Source organism: Grammomys surdaster, unplaced genomic scaffold, assembly GCF_004785775.1.
Source record: "Grammomys surdaster isolate TR1022 unplaced genomic scaffold, NIH_TR_1.0 126029, whole genome shotgun sequence".
NCBI lineage: Eukaryota > Metazoa > Chordata > Mammalia > Rodentia > Muridae > Grammomys > Grammomys surdaster.
In genome coordinates this window covers 6,278,652-6,298,375 of record NW_021620842.1, presented here as the reverse complement: position 1 = coordinate 6,298,375, position 19,724 = coordinate 6,278,652, and the positions used below count along the sequence as shown (strand labels likewise).

General features: G+C 37.2%; 1 protein-coding gene across 1 annotated transcript in view; it reads right to left on the bottom strand.

The window, feature by feature from the left end:
* Positions 1–19,724, bottom strand: part of Brinp1 (BMP/retinoic acid inducible neural specific 1) — a 189,997-nt gene that overhangs the window by 57,529 nt on the left and 112,744 nt on the right. Inside the window, exons 3-5 of the mRNA XM_028754642.1 lie at positions 14,058–14,248; positions 6,228–6,397; positions 3,387–3,492 (exon numbers count right to left, since the gene is read on the bottom strand). Coding sequence (XP_028610475.1) covers positions 3,387–3,492; positions 6,228–6,397; positions 14,058–14,248 — 467 coding nt within the window. The remainder of the gene's footprint in view (positions 1–3,386; positions 3,493–6,227; positions 6,398–14,057; positions 14,249–19,724) is intronic.

Genomic DNA, 19,724 nt, shown 5'->3' with positions numbered 1-19,724 from the left:
CAGTGGTGGAATTGGGATAGCAACCTGGCCACAAATACTTTGACCTACAATTTGTCCTACCTACATAATTTTTGTAGTGGGGTAAGGTGGCAGAGAAATTGTGGGAGTGGTTCACCACGCCTGGTTCAACTTGAGACTCATGCAATGAAACCCTGACACTCTCCAGAGGGCAAACAGCCAAAGACTGGATATCCCAGAAACACATAATAAAACCAAACACAAATGGAAAAAAAGTCAATTGTAGTGTTTCCTAATAATATTCTGTTACACTCATGAATTGTAGTCTATCCCAAATGTCATCAGAGAGGCTTCATCCAGAAGCTGATAGAAAGGTATGCAGAGACTCAACAGGCAAACATTAGGTGGAGCTTGGGGAATCCCTCAGAATATAGGGAGGAAGTATTATAGGAACTAGAGGTATCAAGGACACGACAAGAAAACCCACCAAACCAACTAACCTGAGCCAAAAGGAGATGACAGACACTGAACAGCCAGTGTTACAGTTGTGTAGCTTGTAGAACACTTACAGTGGGAGCAGGACTGTCTCTGACTCTGTTACCTACCTTTGGAACCTCTTCTATCTACTAGGCTGCCGTTTGTTTCTCATCTTAATTGGACAGGAAGAACCTAGTCTCACTGCAACTTGATATGCCATGGGTGGTTGATATCTATGGAGGCTGGTGCTCTTCTGAAGAGGAAAGGAGGAGTAGATGGTGGGCAGGAATGTTATGGGGAATAGCTTAGGAAGAGAAGGGAGGAAAAACTGTGGTTGGGATGTAAAATAAATAAAATGAAAGAAAGTAGTAAGAAACTACTCTTGTCAAAATTATTCCCCTCAATTAATTGGTAATGCTTAAATACTCTCTATAGTATATGTTTAGTAATATTTCTACCAAACATATTTTCTTGTAATGCTTAACTAATAAGAGATCACTGCATCAGCAATCAGCTCACTCTATGCTTGGGCAAGAATATGCCTTAAGGATGCCACTTTGAGGCTGAGTGTCTTGCTCAGTGTGATAGCAAGTTTGCTACAAGCTATAGTTTTGAGTTTTTGGAATAAGAGAGAGAGCGAGAGCGAGAGAGGGGGGTTATTTTACACTTAGATAGATACCTAGGGCATTATAATCTCCTTTCTACTACATTTATCCTGTCCCATATTCTCTGTATGAGTAAAGATAACTGTTTTCTGTAAGTACTTCAGGTATATTCAGACCAATATAATTCAGACGAATCCATTATGCTTCAAATAAACCTTCTTTCTTACTACTACAGACCTTCCTCCAGACATTCCACTCTCTCGGCATCATTTTTAATGTGAAGTTCTTAGATATAGTCTTACTCCTTCAGCTCAGTTGTGAAAAATCTAGAGGAGAGGGCTGTCATGTTCTTCCTGTGTAGTAAGCATACTTCTAGAAATGGCACCCATGGACCACTCAGGTTTTAGAGGGCAGGGCCTTATACAGAAGTGTTTGAGAGGAAAGACATTTAAAATTCAAAGTAAAAAATGAATATGTAACATGAAAAAGAAAATGTGAGGACAGAAGGTAAGAAAGCATTGAAACTCATGCTTGCCTGGATCCAGGGGAAATTAGACACCAAGTGTCAGGAAATCAACATCTTCCTTGGTAGTAAAATCTGCTTCATCTTACTAAGCTTATTAAAATTAGAGTTTACAGTTCTGTGTACCCTCAGCATGCACAGAAAGTGACAAAACATAAACTGGCTTCCAACCTCAGAAATTGAAAACTTGAGTATAATTTTAAAGACTACATTCATAAGAAGGAAGATGCTGAAAATTCTAGTTCATCTAAGGCATATGGGTCATGCATTCTTCTCCCCTCTTTTTTTAAACTAATGCATCCTATCTATTATGTTCTCTATGAAAGGGAGTCATTAAATCTAGGTATCTGAGACGTTAGCTTGTATGTGTGTGTGGTGTGTACATGTGTATGTGTATGTTAAAACATGAAACCATTATATTGACCTGAGTTTCTCCAGGAGATTCAATGAGGATCCTCAGTGAATCTCTTAAGCTCTGCTTACACTATTTTCCAATTATGGTCTCTAACAAGTGCATGAATCAAAGAATTGTCAAGGAACTAGAACACAGATGTCTTGTTAGGCTCTCCTAAGCTCTGTGCCTGCCAGTCTCACCCCAAGTTCTTCCCACTGACATTCAGAATCATCTTTAGCACATACTTTTTGGGAAGGTCATGAGTTTTGTCTTCTCAAAGTTAAAGCATACCATTCTTTTTCTGACTGTAAAATTAATATGTGATCATTGAAGGAAAGTCGAAAAGGCAACTAGAAGCTTAAAATAGCATATAACTTCACTCTCCCAAAGTAACCTCGTTTGACATTTCAGCATTTTTTTACAGAATTAATTTTCTCCTTTTAAATTGTTACGATCAGTCACATCGAATATGAAATATTCCAGTGTTTAATTAATGCCAGTTTCTCTTATTCTAGGAAATTCTAGAAAAATAATATTTTGTTTGTGGCCTAATATTATATTTTACAGATGTGAGATAATTCACATACACTGCACATGTAGAAAACTGAGATCACATTATAGTTTTTAAAAATATATAAAGGATAGGAAAGAGGTAACGATGACATTGTATTATAATCTCAAAAGGTATAGAAAACAGATATATTGTTTATTATAACATCATCTTTACTATATATATTTTTCTCTCTAAAACCTCCTTTCCTATCTGTGATATAAATTAAAAAGCATAAATTTGATCATTTAAATTTGACATAGCTGAGTGAACAGAAACATTTACAAAAATCAAAAAAAAATTAATCTCCATAATGATTATGGTATTAAAGGTCATGTCCAGATGTATATTTCTACATACCAGACAGCACTGAGTATTGCTAGTTCTTTATTCTACAAAAAGTGTGAGTGCACCTTTTTATTGAAAACTACATATGAGAAGCAAAAATAAGGAAGAAATTACAGAGAATATTATTTGTTTGTTTGAGATTTAAACAGCACCTTCCAAAACACACTAGAAATCAAATCAGTAAGATGATAAGATATGAAACTTTAATATATAGTATGTCTGGGTCATTAGGCATCTGTAAATAATACGTTTCAGACATTTTTATCAAGTAATCAGATAGAACTCACATTTTCATGCTGTTTTTTTCTGAAAACTAATTAATAACCATGAGTTTAATGCTCTGTATATGTTAAAATTCTTATGTATCAACTCATAGGTCCCTGATTTCAATATTTCAAAATTTTATTTTATTTTTTCTGCTTTTTCCCTCTTTCTTATTCTCCATGTGCCTCATTCTTACTGGTCCTCTCTGGAACAATTATTACCCTCTATGAACCTTTAGCGCTGACCCATTTTGCATCAGTTTCTTACCTTGAAGGTGCAGTTTGCTCTCCGTGCTTTGCAGAAGGACAGAACTCACAGAGTCCAGATTGTCATAGCTGTTACAGCCCAGAGGCCCAGTGCGTGTCTCTGTGACCTAGAGTAGACGTTAAGTGAGAGAAGTGTAAGTTAGGCATGCTGGTTTGTAGCATACCCTAAAAAGGAATTCCACATCTGAGATGGCTCTAGAATGCCTGCCCTGTGCCTCTGCCCTGTGCCTGGAACTGTGTGTAGCTCTGGATAAGCAGACAGAACAGTAAGGACAACCAAATACACTGACTGAATCCATAATGTCCACTCTACCATCACTTCTCACTTTAAAGGATCACGTTGAGTTTTATGTGAATGAATACATTGAAGTTCGATGCTTCAGAATCAGAAAAAAAAAATGCCACTGTAATTAAGTTGCTGTGTGACATAAGGAAACCACTTAACTCCTCTACGCTATCGATGTCTTCCTGGGAGGCTGTGGGACACATGTGAAGATTTTAAGTGTCTGGCACAGTGAGTCTTCAGAAATGGCCATCTGATTACAAAACACCTCTATAAATGGCAATGAGTACACAGTTGCTACTATCAGGCAAAAACAATACAATCGTCTTCATTTTTCAAAAGAAATTTCAGCAATGACTACAATAAGTGACACTGCAGGGTTAAAAAAAATAAATCTGTATTCTATTTTGTGACTTTGTCTTCCAAGATTCAAGGTGTTGACAAAAGGGAACCTCTGCATGGAATGAAAATAATCGTGGCATTAAAGTAGCTTCATATATAAAGGCCCCTTCCCCTTATTGACCATTCTTTGAAGCTGAAATTCGAGTTCCACTATAAAAGTGCAGCCTCCACTGAAGGGAAAGCCAACTTGTAGGAAAGCCAACCCATAGAATCTCTTTCATGTTGGCTGGTATCTTGTCCTTCCTCAGTCTCTAGTTTCCCTTCTCTGTAAAGTTAGCAATGTTCTTACATAAAGAGATAAAGTGATTATAGTTTTCAGTTTATTATTATCAGTATATCATCATCGTCATCGTCTTTGTGATAGTTGTCATAATCGTTGGTGTGCCTGTTTACCTCTACATATGTTCATATTGTAAAATTGGAAGCATGCATCTCCCAAAATGTATATAGTGACCAGAGGGCGGGCAACTGTGTGGAGTTTGTTCTCTTTCTTCAAAATTTATGTGGATAGGAGGGGATGGAACTCAGGTAACCAGGTTTATGCAGTAAACACTTTTACACCTTTACCAGCTGATCTATCTATCTATCTATCTATCTATCTATTTTTCTTTCTTCTTTCTTTCCTTTCTTTCTTTCTTTCTTTCTTTCTTTCTTTCTTTCTCTCTTAGTTTTTTTCAAATGATTCCTTCCTTTTGTGCTGAATAATAGCATACTTCTTATTGAGTAAGACAGCACTACTAACTTATTTTACTATAGTTAACTTATCTGTGTCTTAGGCTGGCTTTCTCCAAATCTAGGAGTGAGGTATGTGGTATATTTCTATGTTGTGAATTTTAAGATAGCTTTAAGCAAAGTTAAAAAAAAAAAAGAAAAAAACAAAAAAAAAACAAAAACAAAACAAGACAAAACAAAACAAAACCTTCCTAGAGCCAAATTGCGTATAAAAGCCAGTGTTAATGAAAAATAGCTCATTGAGATGTCTCTGTGCAATTTGTTTTAGACATTCCTCCTAAAGAGGCAAGCTGCACATTTCAGGATGCATAGAAGAGGATTATCTCCTGACAGGGCTTCAGTATCTCAATTCTATACCCCATCTGGGGGTAGAGAACTATTTGATAACAATGAAAACCAGGCCTTTGCAGCTCCACAACACTATGGCTTCCTAAAGATCTGTCTCTAGTGCCAAACTCCTTAATAACATAATCCCCCTAATATAGATGATTATTCTTAGATAAGCTGGTCCTTTGTCAAACTGAATCATTCCTCTCCTTACTACCTTCCTCCTCTGTCAGGTCCTTCTGTGCTCACAGGCTTTTCTACAAATGATCAATTTCTGATTCAAGCTGCTTGAGTCTAAGTTGAACTTCCCCTCTGTCTCTTTTCCCTAGTGATACCTTAGAGATTTTTAATATGAGAAAAGATCTACATTTTATTCAGAAGTTAGAGGAAAGACTCAGATGGAAAATGTAGGCATAATCTAGTTTAAGAAAATTTAGGACAGGGAAAAATATCCTCTGATGAATTAATTCTTTATTTCAAGGATGTCCTCCCACACTTTCTTTGTAGAGGTCATCTCTAAATTCACTGTGCTGGAAATGGAATCTTAAATTTCCTGTACTTTAAGCCACTGAGTTCAGAGTCCAGTGCTAATATCGCCAACATGTCTCCTTGACTTACAATTAGTTAAAATTGAATCAATTTACAAAGGTACTTCCTCTATAGACATAGTCAAGTGTTCAATAATCACATGTGACTAAACTTATTTTCTGACCAGAAAAGATAGAGGTATTTCCAGCATCTCCAAAGGTTCTGTGGGCAGTGTTGATGCAAATGAGCATGGCTCATTGAGCCAAATGCCTGAGTGTTCATTAGTAAGTGGATAGTTGTCCATAAAAACATCTATTTGACATAGACTGATAGCACTGTAGTTAATTCTACAATAGCCATAGCATAATATATTAATAAGTAAGTAGATATGTCCACCCTAATGAAGATACTCATTTGGTGAGCTATTATTTGGTAACATCTATCTGAGTGGTGGGTAGTGGGAGAATTGGTTACACTGGTATGAAGCTAAGCACGTTTGTTATCTACTTTCATATGGTCTCTATCATGTTTTTGTTGAATTGAGAATCTAAGTACATCCTCAGGCTGTACCTTGATTGCTCCAGTTGAAATCTGGATCTCATGGAGCCTTCTCATGGTGCCATCACGGTCAACAAAGTAGGATGATGCAAGCTGGTGTAAAGCTTCAACACTTTGGGTAGCATTCCCTGACTTCCGGTCGAGGCGACTTTTGTCCATGTACATGGTCAAAGCCTCCTCTCCTGCATGGGAAAGTACAGAAGACGAGAAAAGTTATGCCAATTTCAGTGTGAGAGGAGGGGTTCCAGAGTTGGGATGCTGAAAACAGACTTATACTCCAACCAACCAGTCGGAATATCTCTGTACCTATAAAATCAAGGGAACAATGGAGAAGAAAGAATCCAGAGGTCGTTACAGATCCCATTAAAGCAATGCCTATCAAATAATGCTCATCAATCAACGTCCATCTCTAAATAAGCCTGTACATATATATCAAGGGCATTGTCTTACCTAATGAAGTCCTCTACTAAGAAAGTTTGTGATGGATTTGGCATAGATATTCTTTCCTTGTTCTTTTTCTTCTGTTTCCTGAACACAATTTAATTCTTCCTTTTCTCTAATGTTTTCTTATTATTTCTTCAAACCCATCCTTTATTTATTCTGTAAGTATGCATTTTTAGATAGAGAAATGACAGGTAATGGATATGTAGAGTAATGATAGACAGATACAGGAAAGCGGGTGAGTAGACAGCTAAATACTTGGGTGACTGGAGAGAGAGAGAGAGAGAGAGAGAGAGAGAGGGAGGGGGGGGGGGAGGGAGGGAGGGAGGGAGGGAGGGAGGGAGAAACAGAGGGGGGCTTTTTAGATGATTGAAGAATGGGCAGTGAAAGTAAGGTATGGATGAAATACATTTTACAGATATAAATATAATTATATGAATTTATATACTTTCTTCCATGAGTTTCCTAGAAATTCATATATAGGTTTCTAATACTACTAAGTTATAATGGTATTGAATGTGCCTAATACTCTGTTTCAGTGTAAGAGTGTGAAAAATTCTAGACGTGGCCAGCAAGTAGACACAGCTACCACACGCCTGCCTCTATTCTTCAGTGACACAACATGACCACTTTCCTTATTGTTCCTCTTAAATTTGTCCCTCACTTTAATCATTAGCAATATCAGCAATGTGGGAGAAATAAAAAAGAACAACAAAACCTAGTAACAAAGCAACAACAACAATAACAACAACAAAAATCCCTTTGGATTATCAGTAAGAATTAATTAGTTAAGATGCCAGAGGTCTATCTCATTTTAGCACTAAACATCAGTTAGCATTTGAATCTGCCTTCAGCTCAATGCTAGTGCATGTTCTAAGAATGCACAGAGCAAGCCCCAAACTCAACTCCAGTCACCACAAGGACAGGAAAGCGACAGATTGAAGTATATATAATCATATTTCATTTGTATATATTATATAAAAATTGGAGAGTGTTAAAATAAATAAAAATCATTATAAAAGAGTGAGTTAGTTGCTTATTGGTTGTCGTTACAGACCAAGACTCTAGAATGAGCCTGCCTTGGCTAGAACTAGTTTTCATCAGTTCAGATCCTTCATGTACAAAATAGTGACACAAGCTGCATCTACTTCTTACAATTATGATGATCCTAAATTCATTACAGGAAATGTAGTGTATGCTACATGGCATGCAGCAAGCATTGTATTACTATGAATTATAATGATTTGATAATTTCAGATATCCATTATATAGTACTTACCATTACATATAATGAATAAATTAAAATATGTAGAGAACAAAATCTCATAGTACATTCCGAGGAATAAAACCTTATATGCAGTACATCTAGAAAGATTTTAGAATACTGATGACGTGAGTTGAATAAAGGACAGGCAATTTACTTTCTGAATGAGTGTGCCCTCTCCCTCTCCTAAAGGTTTGACTTTTGAAATCTTACCCAGCTTTCTAGGACATTTCTAATGCCAGTACCTCTTGCCAGCCCTGTATCTTGCATACTCAAGTACATCCCTAAGGACTGGGTAGGAACTGCCTCCAATGCCATGCCATCAACCAAAGAGAAAGAATCATTCGCCTTGAATTTCTCCCACATTGTACATTCAGCTCAGGTCCAGTGTCTGTGCTGGGCATTTCCCTGTTTGAGTACTTTGGCAGGTGTCACAATGACAAAAGAACGGAACACTAATCTACAGAACTACACAAGAAGATTTAGTATAAAAATGTAGCTGTTTTCATTGGTGGTAGTGTTCTTACTACCTTGTTGACATGATGCTATTTTAAATAGGCTACATTAAGGTAAATGTATTATTAAATTGATTTCCGCCCCTTTTCTGTTTCCTTTTAAAAAGTGGGATCTTTAGAAGTGTATCTGGTTCATTGTAACCCTTGAAAAATTAATTAGAATAGGGCTGGGGTGTAGCTCACTGGTAAAGTATGTGCTCAGCATATCCAAAGCCCTGAGTTTAAAACCAGTCATTATCTCCCTGAAAGAGTTGTGTGTGTGTGTGTGTGTGTGTGTGCGTGCATGTGTGTGTGTCTGTGTGTATGTGTTTTAATTATGGAAAAGGAAGGATGGAAGCCTAAAGAGAAATAAGGGAGGAAGGAAAGGGAGGTGAGACAGCTAGAAGAAGGAAGGGGTGCAGAGCGAGCTAAAATATGAGAGATTGGGTGAACTAGTTGGATAGTAGCAGTTAAAATCACAGACCTGGGAACTAGACTAGCCAGATATAAACTCATTAATACATGGAATTTAAAATAGGTTACAGTGCATACACTTGGGATTATATACTGTTTCTATTATCCAGACAGGGCTGTAGGAAAAAGCAGCTTAAGATCATTTTCCTATTCCAGATGAACTCACAAGGACAGAGAGACACACAGATAGAAAGGGAGAATGTAAGACATCTGTAGTTAACGTAGACTGCAAGTCCTGAGACCCTGGTCTCTCTAGTTATGTATACACTCATCAAGTAATGCATGCTCCACTTTACTACTACGATAAATATCGATGCTCTAAAAGGTAAACCCCTCTTTACCTGACTGCTAACAGCACTGCTCTGCCTAACGCAACACTCTTTTTCTCTGTGTTGACTGCTCTGCTCTGAAAAATGAACCCACTTTACCTCACTCTGCTTTTCTCTTCAGGATAACATTTACTCATTCCTCTTCGTCTGATAAGATCCTCCCTTGGACTCTGCCTCCCATTCCTCACCTTATCTGGATGATAATGCTTTCCAAGTATGTCCACAATTCCCCTCAATTCTGGGACACACTACTTGCCCCGATTTTTGTTCTTCAGGGATTCCTGAGCTAACAGCATGTCCCTTGCTCCAGAGCAGACGTACTGTGAGGTCAGGGCACTTGTAAACTTATTTTTCCTTAGCACATGTGAGCATGAATTGAGTACTTAGTAAATAATAATAATATTATACACAAAGAAATAAATATAGAAGCATAACAACTCTACAGCACTTTTTTATTGACCTATCATTCTGAGCAACTAGATTGAAATATCCCAGAGAAAGGTGATCCAAGAACATCATGAGGTAGCATATACTTTGACTGAATTCTGAACAGGATATACGTTTGCATTTACTCATAAATTACGTTTCCTATTGGACAGTAGGAAATGGTACTATTCGCTTTGAGCCTGAAAAGTTCTAGCTTAGAGATGATTTTTATATTCAATTCCACTTTGAAGTTCAGGGACAGTGGGTGGTGGAGAGAGTAAATGTGAATCACCCAATTCATCTTTCTAATGCTCTCTATAGTTCTCTTAGGGTCCAACAAAGAGCAGATGTTCAGTTATCATTTGACAGGTAAATGGATGGGCAGAGGATGAATGTGTGGACAGATGATTGGATAAATGAATGCATCAATAGATGGGTAGAGAAGTGTATGGAAAGGGAATGCTAGGAGTTAAGGCAATGAGGCAGTGGAAATAAATATTCCACATGTCAGCTTTGGCTCTCATAGGGGCCTATGGAACAGAAGGTGAAACAAGCCAGTTCCCTCTGGACTGAGAGCTGGCAGAAGCAAGCCTTAGATCAAGAGGGGTTAATGGACTTCTTGCTGCATTATTAAGACTTAATTTTGTGTATATTAAGAGAATGTGCTATTTGGAGCTGCATTCCCACTAGGGTATTTCTGCAAATTGCCTCGTCACCCCACACAGGCCTTTCCTCAGTCTTCTAGTTTCTCCAGCTTCTTGCCTTATTCCCTGAAACACTTCTCCTCAGAGGAACAAAGCAAGACTCTTAACTCCACCACTCAGAAGATGGAGAGAGCTGGGAGCTTGCTATTTCACTTTTTGAGTCAATGAAAAATACTGCTCTGTCGCAGGTACTGAGGTAACAAAACTTGGGGATGCTGTAATATTCCTCATCCTTTCTTTAGAAATATTATGATTTTCTTATCAGCCATCATCCCAGCCAAAATAATGTTTTCTGATAAACTGTGTGGGGAATAACATGTTCTCTCACAGAAACACATAACTGATCAAAGAAGGAGCAGGAGCCCTCATCCTTATGTATAATAAGGTATTAATGTTGTACATACATTTCTATACAGGTAGGAGCTCTCATATAAGCCTATGTGCATATGTGCATATATGTGAGACTGTGCACATATCCATACACAGGTACAAACACTTATAGTCAAGTTTGGAAGGAACACATGTATACCTTTTAAACAGGTAGGCACATAACTACAAGTATGAATTAAGCATGTCACCTTAATTAGGCAGATCTCACAGATATCTTATCTAAAAAATGTTTTCTTTAACCCCAAAACACGCTTTCAGAGGGACTAGAGAAAATTACTACATGTAATTCCAGACACAGAAGTTCTCCCTAAACTACTTTCCATCAGACTATTCTTATCAAGAGGTTTTGTGAATTTAACAACTGTCATTTAAAGAGCCAGTGGAAATGTCTATGTTGCTGGTCCCTTCCCTAGCTTGATTGTGTGCTTCCCACTCCCCGTCCTTCCTCTTTCATTTCCTTAAAGAGCTGAGCGAATGTACTTCTTGGCCTGTACATGACAGTTCAAGTCTCATCTATTGTTTACTTAACTATGCCCTTTGGAACTTACTTGACACCTCAAAAGGTTTATCAAAGCATTTCTTCGCTGTGAATACAGTGTTCCTAGGGAGAAAAAAAAAACACCTCTAATAAATAATATTTTCTACACTTCTTCCTGTAGAGATTGGAAAACTGATATCCTGGCAGGAACATACGTTTCTGAATACACTCCACTCTTCTACTGAGTGACAGGATATGGCTTTAATCATGGATTCCCTAAGTTCTTTAGCTCCATTAAACAATAACACTGATAACAGCGACAATAGCAAGATTTGTTAGAGACAGTGTACTCAGCACTTTCTTCCCTTTAGCCACATGTCAGTGTTGGCTAAGGACTTTTAATGCATCTTTTTATAAAAAAAAATAACAAAACAAAAAAACCTCACAATATGTATTAAAAGAAAGCTATTGCATGACTAGGTACAAAAGGGGAAATCAAGGCACAAAGAACTTATTTGCAGAAGTAACTTCTGAGATGATGAAAAGTCTCTGGCAGAACTAGAAAGCAACTGGTCTCATTCCAGATCCTATTCTTTCCCTTAGAATTCTTTAACCCCTTCCTTCCTGGTGCAGGAAGAAGCCCTTAAGAAATATTCTTTCCAACCATGAATGAATGAGTGAATTAATAATTGAAGTGATGATATGTGAAGGACCTAGCACAGTTTCTAGCACATAGTATTTGATCCATGGTAAACCTCTTCCTCTTAGCTGTTCTGCTAAGAGGCCTCAGTTCACTCAGTGAGACCTGAGTGAACGTTCAGAGACTGATGTCCAACACTGGATTTCAATTCAGTGCTTGGCATATTTTAAAATATTGTGTTGTAAAAACAGGAGAGGAACAAGGCTCTGTGAATAATTTACCATCTTGCTTGGAGAAATTAAAAATATATTTCATGGAGAAAAAATGGCTTCTGTTACTTGGAATTTCCAGGGACTGAGACCAAAGCACAGCTTTTAATAGAAGAATTGTGCATCATCTATGTTTTCCCTGTGAAAAAGGAGCTGAGAGTCATTTAAAGAAACGGGTATAAGTGGGTGCCATGTTCTGCAGAAATCACCTCATCTTCTTTTTACAAACTTGTATGGTTTATACTAATAAGGCCACATTGAAAGTCCTTCTTAATTTAATATCAGCTTAATAAGAGGTAAAAATAAATGCTGATCAGTTCGTTGTTGAGGGGGGGGATAGATACTTTTATGAGTCACCAAGTGGTTAAAGATACAACTAATATACAATTTTATGAATAATGAAGGCTTCAAGATCAGGAAATCTTGCATTCTGAACTTAGCTGTGTCACTTACTAGCTGCATCTCCTCTGGTGTCTGATTTTATTATTTATAAAGTAAAAGTAAGTATTAGGATTTAACTTGCAGTTCTGAGAAATACAGCCAACATAAAATGGCCACATTGAAGAAATTCTCATTAATTAGTGGCTTAAAATGATTCTAGCTGTGAATGAATTTATCCAGCCAATATCCCTACCACAAGTTATCAAATTACTAATTTTCCTATCATCAAAATGTATACAAAGAATGTGGGGGCAGGGTTCTGTAAGTAAACTTCTTGCTGTGCAGCATGAGGACCTGAGTTTGGATTCCCAGAACCTGTGTGAGTAGGTGGACATGGAAGCATATGCCTTTAGCCTGAGGCATGCTGAGGAGCTCAGGACAGAAGAGTTCCTGTGGGTCTGCTAGCCAACCACTCCAAATCAGTAAGCTTCAAGTTCAGCAAGCAGATTCTTTTAATAAATAATACAGAAAGCACTTAAGCTTATGTCAGCGTTTTGAGTCCCTACACTCATATGTACTTGCATGAATGTGCATCTGCATAAATGGTCACAAACATGAACATGTCCATGCTCAAAAATGGTGTATATTCACTCTGAAAATCAATGGCCCCTGTCTTTATCAAGCCATCAGCTATGTAATTAATGTGCTGCTGCTTCTGGGAGGTAAGTAGGGAATGTTCCAACGGAGAAGACCCATGTTGTAATAGCACTTCAATCTGTCCAACAGATTGATTTATTTTTTCCTAACTTGGTCCATAACCAAGTATGTCTGATCAGCTCTATACAGGTGTTGAAGCACTAAAGATTTTCAGAAAGAACAATGAACTTAGTTACTAAAGAAAAAATAAAGAAAAAAAAACCTTAGTGCTTAAGGGATATAAAATGATGCATTCAGGCAGGACACCATGACTTAAATGCCCCAGGTTACACCAGTTCCCATTGCTCCTGTGGTCTTTTCATTGGTTTCAGACTACTCCCTTTACTCATTCTCTCACAGATGGATTGCCCTAGAAGGGAATATGGGTACTCTGAGTAGAGCAAAGCAATTGGCCTACTTTCCTGTTAATCTCTTCCAAGCCCATATAATATGCATACAATAGTACACTTACATAATGTTAACCTCAAATATCACCCCTTAATCAACAATAAACAAAAGAATTTCCCTAAAGCCACCTGACATTTCCCAAAATTAGATCCCATTGCAGAAAAAAATGATGGTAATGGTAACATGAAGCATTCTTAAAAATATTTCATTCTAATAATTCTTATTTCTATATGACTTAATATTCCAAAATTAGACTTTATGTAGGTGTGGATCATCTCTTCCAACATGATCTCAGCAGCCAAGACAGTTGGCATCTCTGAAAATACATGCTTTTGAGAGATATATAAAGGAACAGAGACTAATATGCCTTGACTCTCAGAGCATCCTATTCTTCTGTCATCCTGGAAACAAAAATGATGGAATCATGGCCCAGTCGCTGCTGACCTACCTCCCAATGTAGCAGAGATGAGAAGGTGGGTGCCGTACTTTTTGATGATGGTATCAATGAACTGCTGAGTGGTGGGTCTCCTGCCAAGCAGACGGATGCTCCTTTGAAACTCCGGCATGAGGGGCACTGGATGACGGACCAGGTCTCTCCTTTCTATGGCTGTGTTCCTCACCTTCCAACGGGCAAACTCCCTGTGTGAAAGAGAGATGAGCAACATTCCTAAGGTTATATTTGTAGCCACAAGCCAAAGACTATCCATCCATCCCATTTAGTTACTTCTTCTAGAGGAAAGTACTGTACTTTCCTGTACTTAGTGTAATTTAAATTTAAATTCTGTACCTGTACTTAGTTTTAATTTATTATTATTATTATTATTATTACTTTCAGAATAATTACTTTCAGCATCATGTAGTCAGGCTAGACTGGAATTCACCTTACATTCTGGCTGGTTTTGAGCTCAGGATGCTCCTGGCTCCACCTCTCAAGTACTGGAATGACAGACAACTGTGTTCTCAGTTCTATAACTTCTTCCTATATTTGATTTAGAATTTTCAACTCCATATAATCCACAAGTATTTATTGAGAATTACTGTGGTCCTTGGGATACTTAATCAGAGCCACAGTCAGACTCTTGAGTTTCCTGCTAAGCTTCAAGAATACAAAAGTCAGGGATTATGTTTTTTACTAAGTATTTAATGGAAATACTGAGCTAGATGAAAAAAAATCAAGAGATGCAAATGATAAATGATGATTGAGATGATGGTTTTCATGCATTATAATTTACAAGAGTAAAAACCCTATTCTTTTCTAATTATCACACCAGCTCTGAAGACTGGATTAGCATTCATTTCTCATTCCTTTTGTAGGAACAAGATCTCCAATCTAATTGCTTGCCCCTCACTCTCACTATACTATGAATGTATTACACAGATAGAAACTTCTCAGTTAATTCCAGATTTGTAATCTAATCAGCTTAGTGATATTCTGCATGGAAAGATTTAGTATAAGTCTGAAAGGAGGAATGAAGGAGCAAATATGTGAAAGTATGTAAGGAAAGTATGAAGACAGATAGCAAGGGAATCTAGTAGAGAAACAAAGGACAGGACCTGGGCACAATGCTACCTGAGACTCAAGACTTTTCACAAAGTAAATGTTGGTCCCAGAACTCATTTTACTACCATGCTTTAATGGACGTTCACATGAGTTACACTTTTTGGAAGAAGCAATGCAATTCTCTGAAAACCATGTGGAAAAAAATATAGATAACCTTCTTCACTTAATGTAGAGAGGATCAGAACAAAGAATTCAGGGCTGTATATATTGGTAAAATTACTTCAAATTCTGAGCTGCAACAATGGACCAAACATGTTTCCTCTGTATTATTGTTATTATTATTATTATTATTATTATTATCTGTATTAGTATTTATTTTTGACTGTTGATATGAGGATTGTATAAAAGATGATATGACAATGACTGGAAATCACATTGCATTAATCTAATCTGAAACATTATTTTTTAAAATTTATCTTCTTATAACTTTGTATACACACGCATGTAATCACTACAGATGCATTGGAAGTGAATAGGAAAGATGCAAACTAAGACAAAAGTAGAGGCTTAGTAGGATTTGGCTCAGGTTGCTTTTGCTCTAATAGCACCCTTTGTTCCTACCAATCATGCAGCTTTCCTAGAGTAACCATTTAACTGATTTGTCTTGTTTACATGCTCTGAACCCCTTGAGATAAATACAATAGTCAGAGGGGAAGGTAAAGTAAGTCCATGTAAATGATGAGAATCAACATTTATTGAAAATTCTCTTTTCCTAGCTATCCTCTTTTAGATAATGAAAGAGATTAATGAGATGGATGAAGACAGGACCATGGGGCATGGGGCAGGAGAGAGAGAGAGAGAGAGAGAGAGAGAGAGAGAGAGAGAGAGAGAGAATCATTAGAATCATGCTGTAATAAACTCTAGTAATGTGGTGGTGTTATCTGACCATTGGCTTACAGAAACTTAAGTTCAGAGAAAAGCTTTGACAGCAGTATTAATCTGTGAACCCTAGCAACTATGATCCATATCAGGATAAGGAAGCATTTTCTATGATTCTAAAAACAGTTCAAATTTCAAGGCATTATAAAATATCATAAACGTATATGTAAGTTAATCAAGTAGAATCAATAAGACTCTAAAAGACAACTATAATCATAACATAGTGCCTATCCTGAGAAAGCTTCCCAGGAAGGCAGAGCATTTCCAGATTGCTGTAAATTAAGTTACGCAGTATGTATAAGGAAGGATATGAGTATTTCACGGCTTTGAGGAACAGTTTTGAGAGGAAGTCATGTGAATACTCTAGTTTTGAAGTTTAAATGTGGTGTTGACTACAGTTTAAAACATTTCCCATGTGTATAAGAGGACAACAACAGAGAAAGATGGCGATTATTAAAGTTAGAATTTAATATAGGAACACCAAAACAGAAGGTGAGAAATTCAGGAGTTGGTGGCATGATGAGACAGGATACAGCAAGGTGACTAGGTATGTCTAGGAAGGAGTGTAGAAAGCCAACTAAGAAGTAAGGGAGTAATTTGCATTGCATTCCAGTGAGTCCTGAACTCAGCAACATTGGCTCTTCTAATGAATATCAAGTGATAGAATACTGCTTCATGAAAAAGTTATAAAATCCAAGCATATCTTTTTCATTTCTTCTCTTCTTTACATATTAATTTACTGTGAGATTTCCATACACTGTGCCATGCAATGGAGCTAGCCATAAGATAACTGAATCTTCGTGAGACACCCACTCAGTTTGATAACACACAGTGAGATAATACCATTTATTTCACTACATGTGAGAAAACCTACAACTCAACTATTGATGATTAATATGAGGTAAGGTAAGTCACCAAGTATGTCTGTCAAAGGTAACTTTCTTTAAAAGCTCAAAACTTAGACATAAAATAAATATACATTGCATATGAACATGTAGTTCAGAATCCAGCCATACATTGTCCATGAACATAGTCATTTAAAACTTATTATGTGGGTTGCATTTTCATGTGAACGTTCCTATATTAATATTTATCTATACACAAGATTAAGTTAACTTGCTGAGGGTCTCTTTCCTAATTTGTTGTAGCAAGCTGCTAATGTAAATATGGAAAGAATAATTAAAGAATCAACATAGAGACAGAGGAGTAATGTCACCCACACTGAATAGCAACAAATCCATGATCAATTTATTCTTTAACAAAATTCACAGTCATTGGGAAACTCACTGGGTATATATCCTAGAGTCTACCATAGCTGTTGCTTTTGAAGAAAATAGAAAGAATCTCACTTTTAGTCCCAAGTTAATCTCTCATGAAGTAGATTCAAGACTTGTCATAAGTAAATGCACATGGAATCCAAACAATGTCTCAGGTCAATTTTAAAAGCTTGACTATGGAACTGGAAAGGTGGCTCAGATGTCAAGACAGCTTACTGCCATTTCAGAAGAGCAGGATTTGGTTGTTGTATTTCTTAGTAGCTTACAATAGCCTGGAACTCCAGCTCTAGGGGACTTTGATGCCTATGGTCTCCATGGGCATCAGCATTCACATCCACATCAACATCTGTGTGCACACGTGCATGCACACAGGCATGTGCACAATACACACACACACACACATATAAGTAAATAATTATAATCAATGAAATATAAATCTAGAAAGGAAGAAATGAGGGAAAGAAAAAAGCAACTACCTTTATGCCTGGGATGCCTGCTCAGCACCATGACCAGCACTATTGGTCCTATTGTGTGGGGGGAGGGGAGTATCTAGTTGCTGAGTAAAGTCTACAAACTGTGCTCGGCTTTTCTACTCATAGGTTTAATAAAACAAAGGAAAGTAACCCTGGAACAGTCTATTAATATGGAAAGTATGAAAGGAGGCTCCAAGAATTCTGTGCAAATTTAAGTTTAAAGTAAATCATATTTTACCAAACAAAGATGGAGGATGGGCTTTCAGAAAGCATAACGTGCTTTTGCAAAAAAGAAAGATATTGAGAATGGGTGGATTATGTGGAAAGAGAAGAGGATGTGAGCATGTATAAAAGACAAGAAGCAGAAGCAGATATCTAAAATATCATTACATGACTTCTGTGGAATGGGTATTTTAATGTCTAGTCCCTATGTCTCTAATGAGTCTGTAGCCTTCCCCAAACAGGCCTGGGAACCACTTTCTTCCTAGTTAATACACTCAGTTACTATCAGAACTCCATGTACGTGTGTGTGTGTGTGTGTGTGTGTGTGTGTGCATGTGTGTGTATCAAATTGTTATTAATGTCTGATAATTTTAGCCTACAAGATAAGTTCTATATAAGTGTGTGTGCCATGTGTACACAGTCCTGTACACTTGTGAGTCTGGAGGATAGAGGGCACTGTCAGGTGTATTTCTCAGTTATTTTTCACCTTACCTTTGATTCAGTGCCTCTCACTGAATTTGTAGCTGATTGATCTAGGTAAAATAGTTTGCTAGCAAGCTCTGGGGATCCAGTTGTCCTACACCGCCACTCAGTACTGAGATAACAGATACAAACCCACACACTTTGCTTATAATTGTCTACTGAAGATCTGAATCCAAACCTTCATACTTTTTGTAGCAAACACTTTAGCCCTGATCCATTCTTCCTACCCCACAAACATTGTTATTTTTTTAAATACATTTTTACTTAGTGTGTGTGTGTGTATGTGTGCATGCGCACATGCTCATGCACATATGTGTGCACATGCATGTGTATGCACACACACACATTTGCTTGAGCATGCATGCCTCTCATTAAGGTTAGCACCAAATGCCTTTAGTACTTTTAGGTGAGATACCTACTGTGATCCCTTAGGCTAATGACCTTAGGCTAGAAGTGTTCAGAGAATGGTTTACGCAGCTCTGTATCAGTTATAAGGATGCAGCAGCCAGAAATGTAACAATAACAGGAGTTTAGAATTTTATAGCTATTAACTCCAGTCAGTAGATTCTACATCTCCAACATCTGTTCTTATACATGCAGCTGATAAAGTGAGTTACGTATCTAAAGTTTTGGAGTCTACTATTATTCCATTCCTTAAGATTAAAAAGTAAATAAAATTGTTTTTTACAAAGACTTATTTTAACACAGATTATATTCTTGTAAGGACAGATACATATCAAAGAAACCAACACGAAGAAGACAGATAGAAGATAGATAGAAATAATCTATTCAGACAAACAAGGAAAGGGGTGCTTAGTATTTCTATATAATGTCAAAGCTATTTGAATGAAATAAAAGAAAACCCATGGAGCCATCTGGTGGTGGAAGAATGATCTCCAATGAAAGAATAGTGGGTGCAAAGATCCTGAGGTAAGAATAGGTTTGTCTTATGGAGAGGAACATCAAGGATGCAGCAAGGATAAAGAGAAAAGGTAAGATAAATATGATGACAGAAAATAAAAGACATCAACATTTGGGATTGGAAGATTACAGATCTTGAGAGACTCTGCTAGCTTTGGCAAAAAAGTAACTGGATGCTACACAGGCTAGGCAAACACACCATCACTAAGCTATATTCCAGTCCTCATCATAAATTGTAAGACATATAAAAAGCTAAGCAAATAGTTTCAGCCAATCAAATCTATCTATGATTGGAGGAA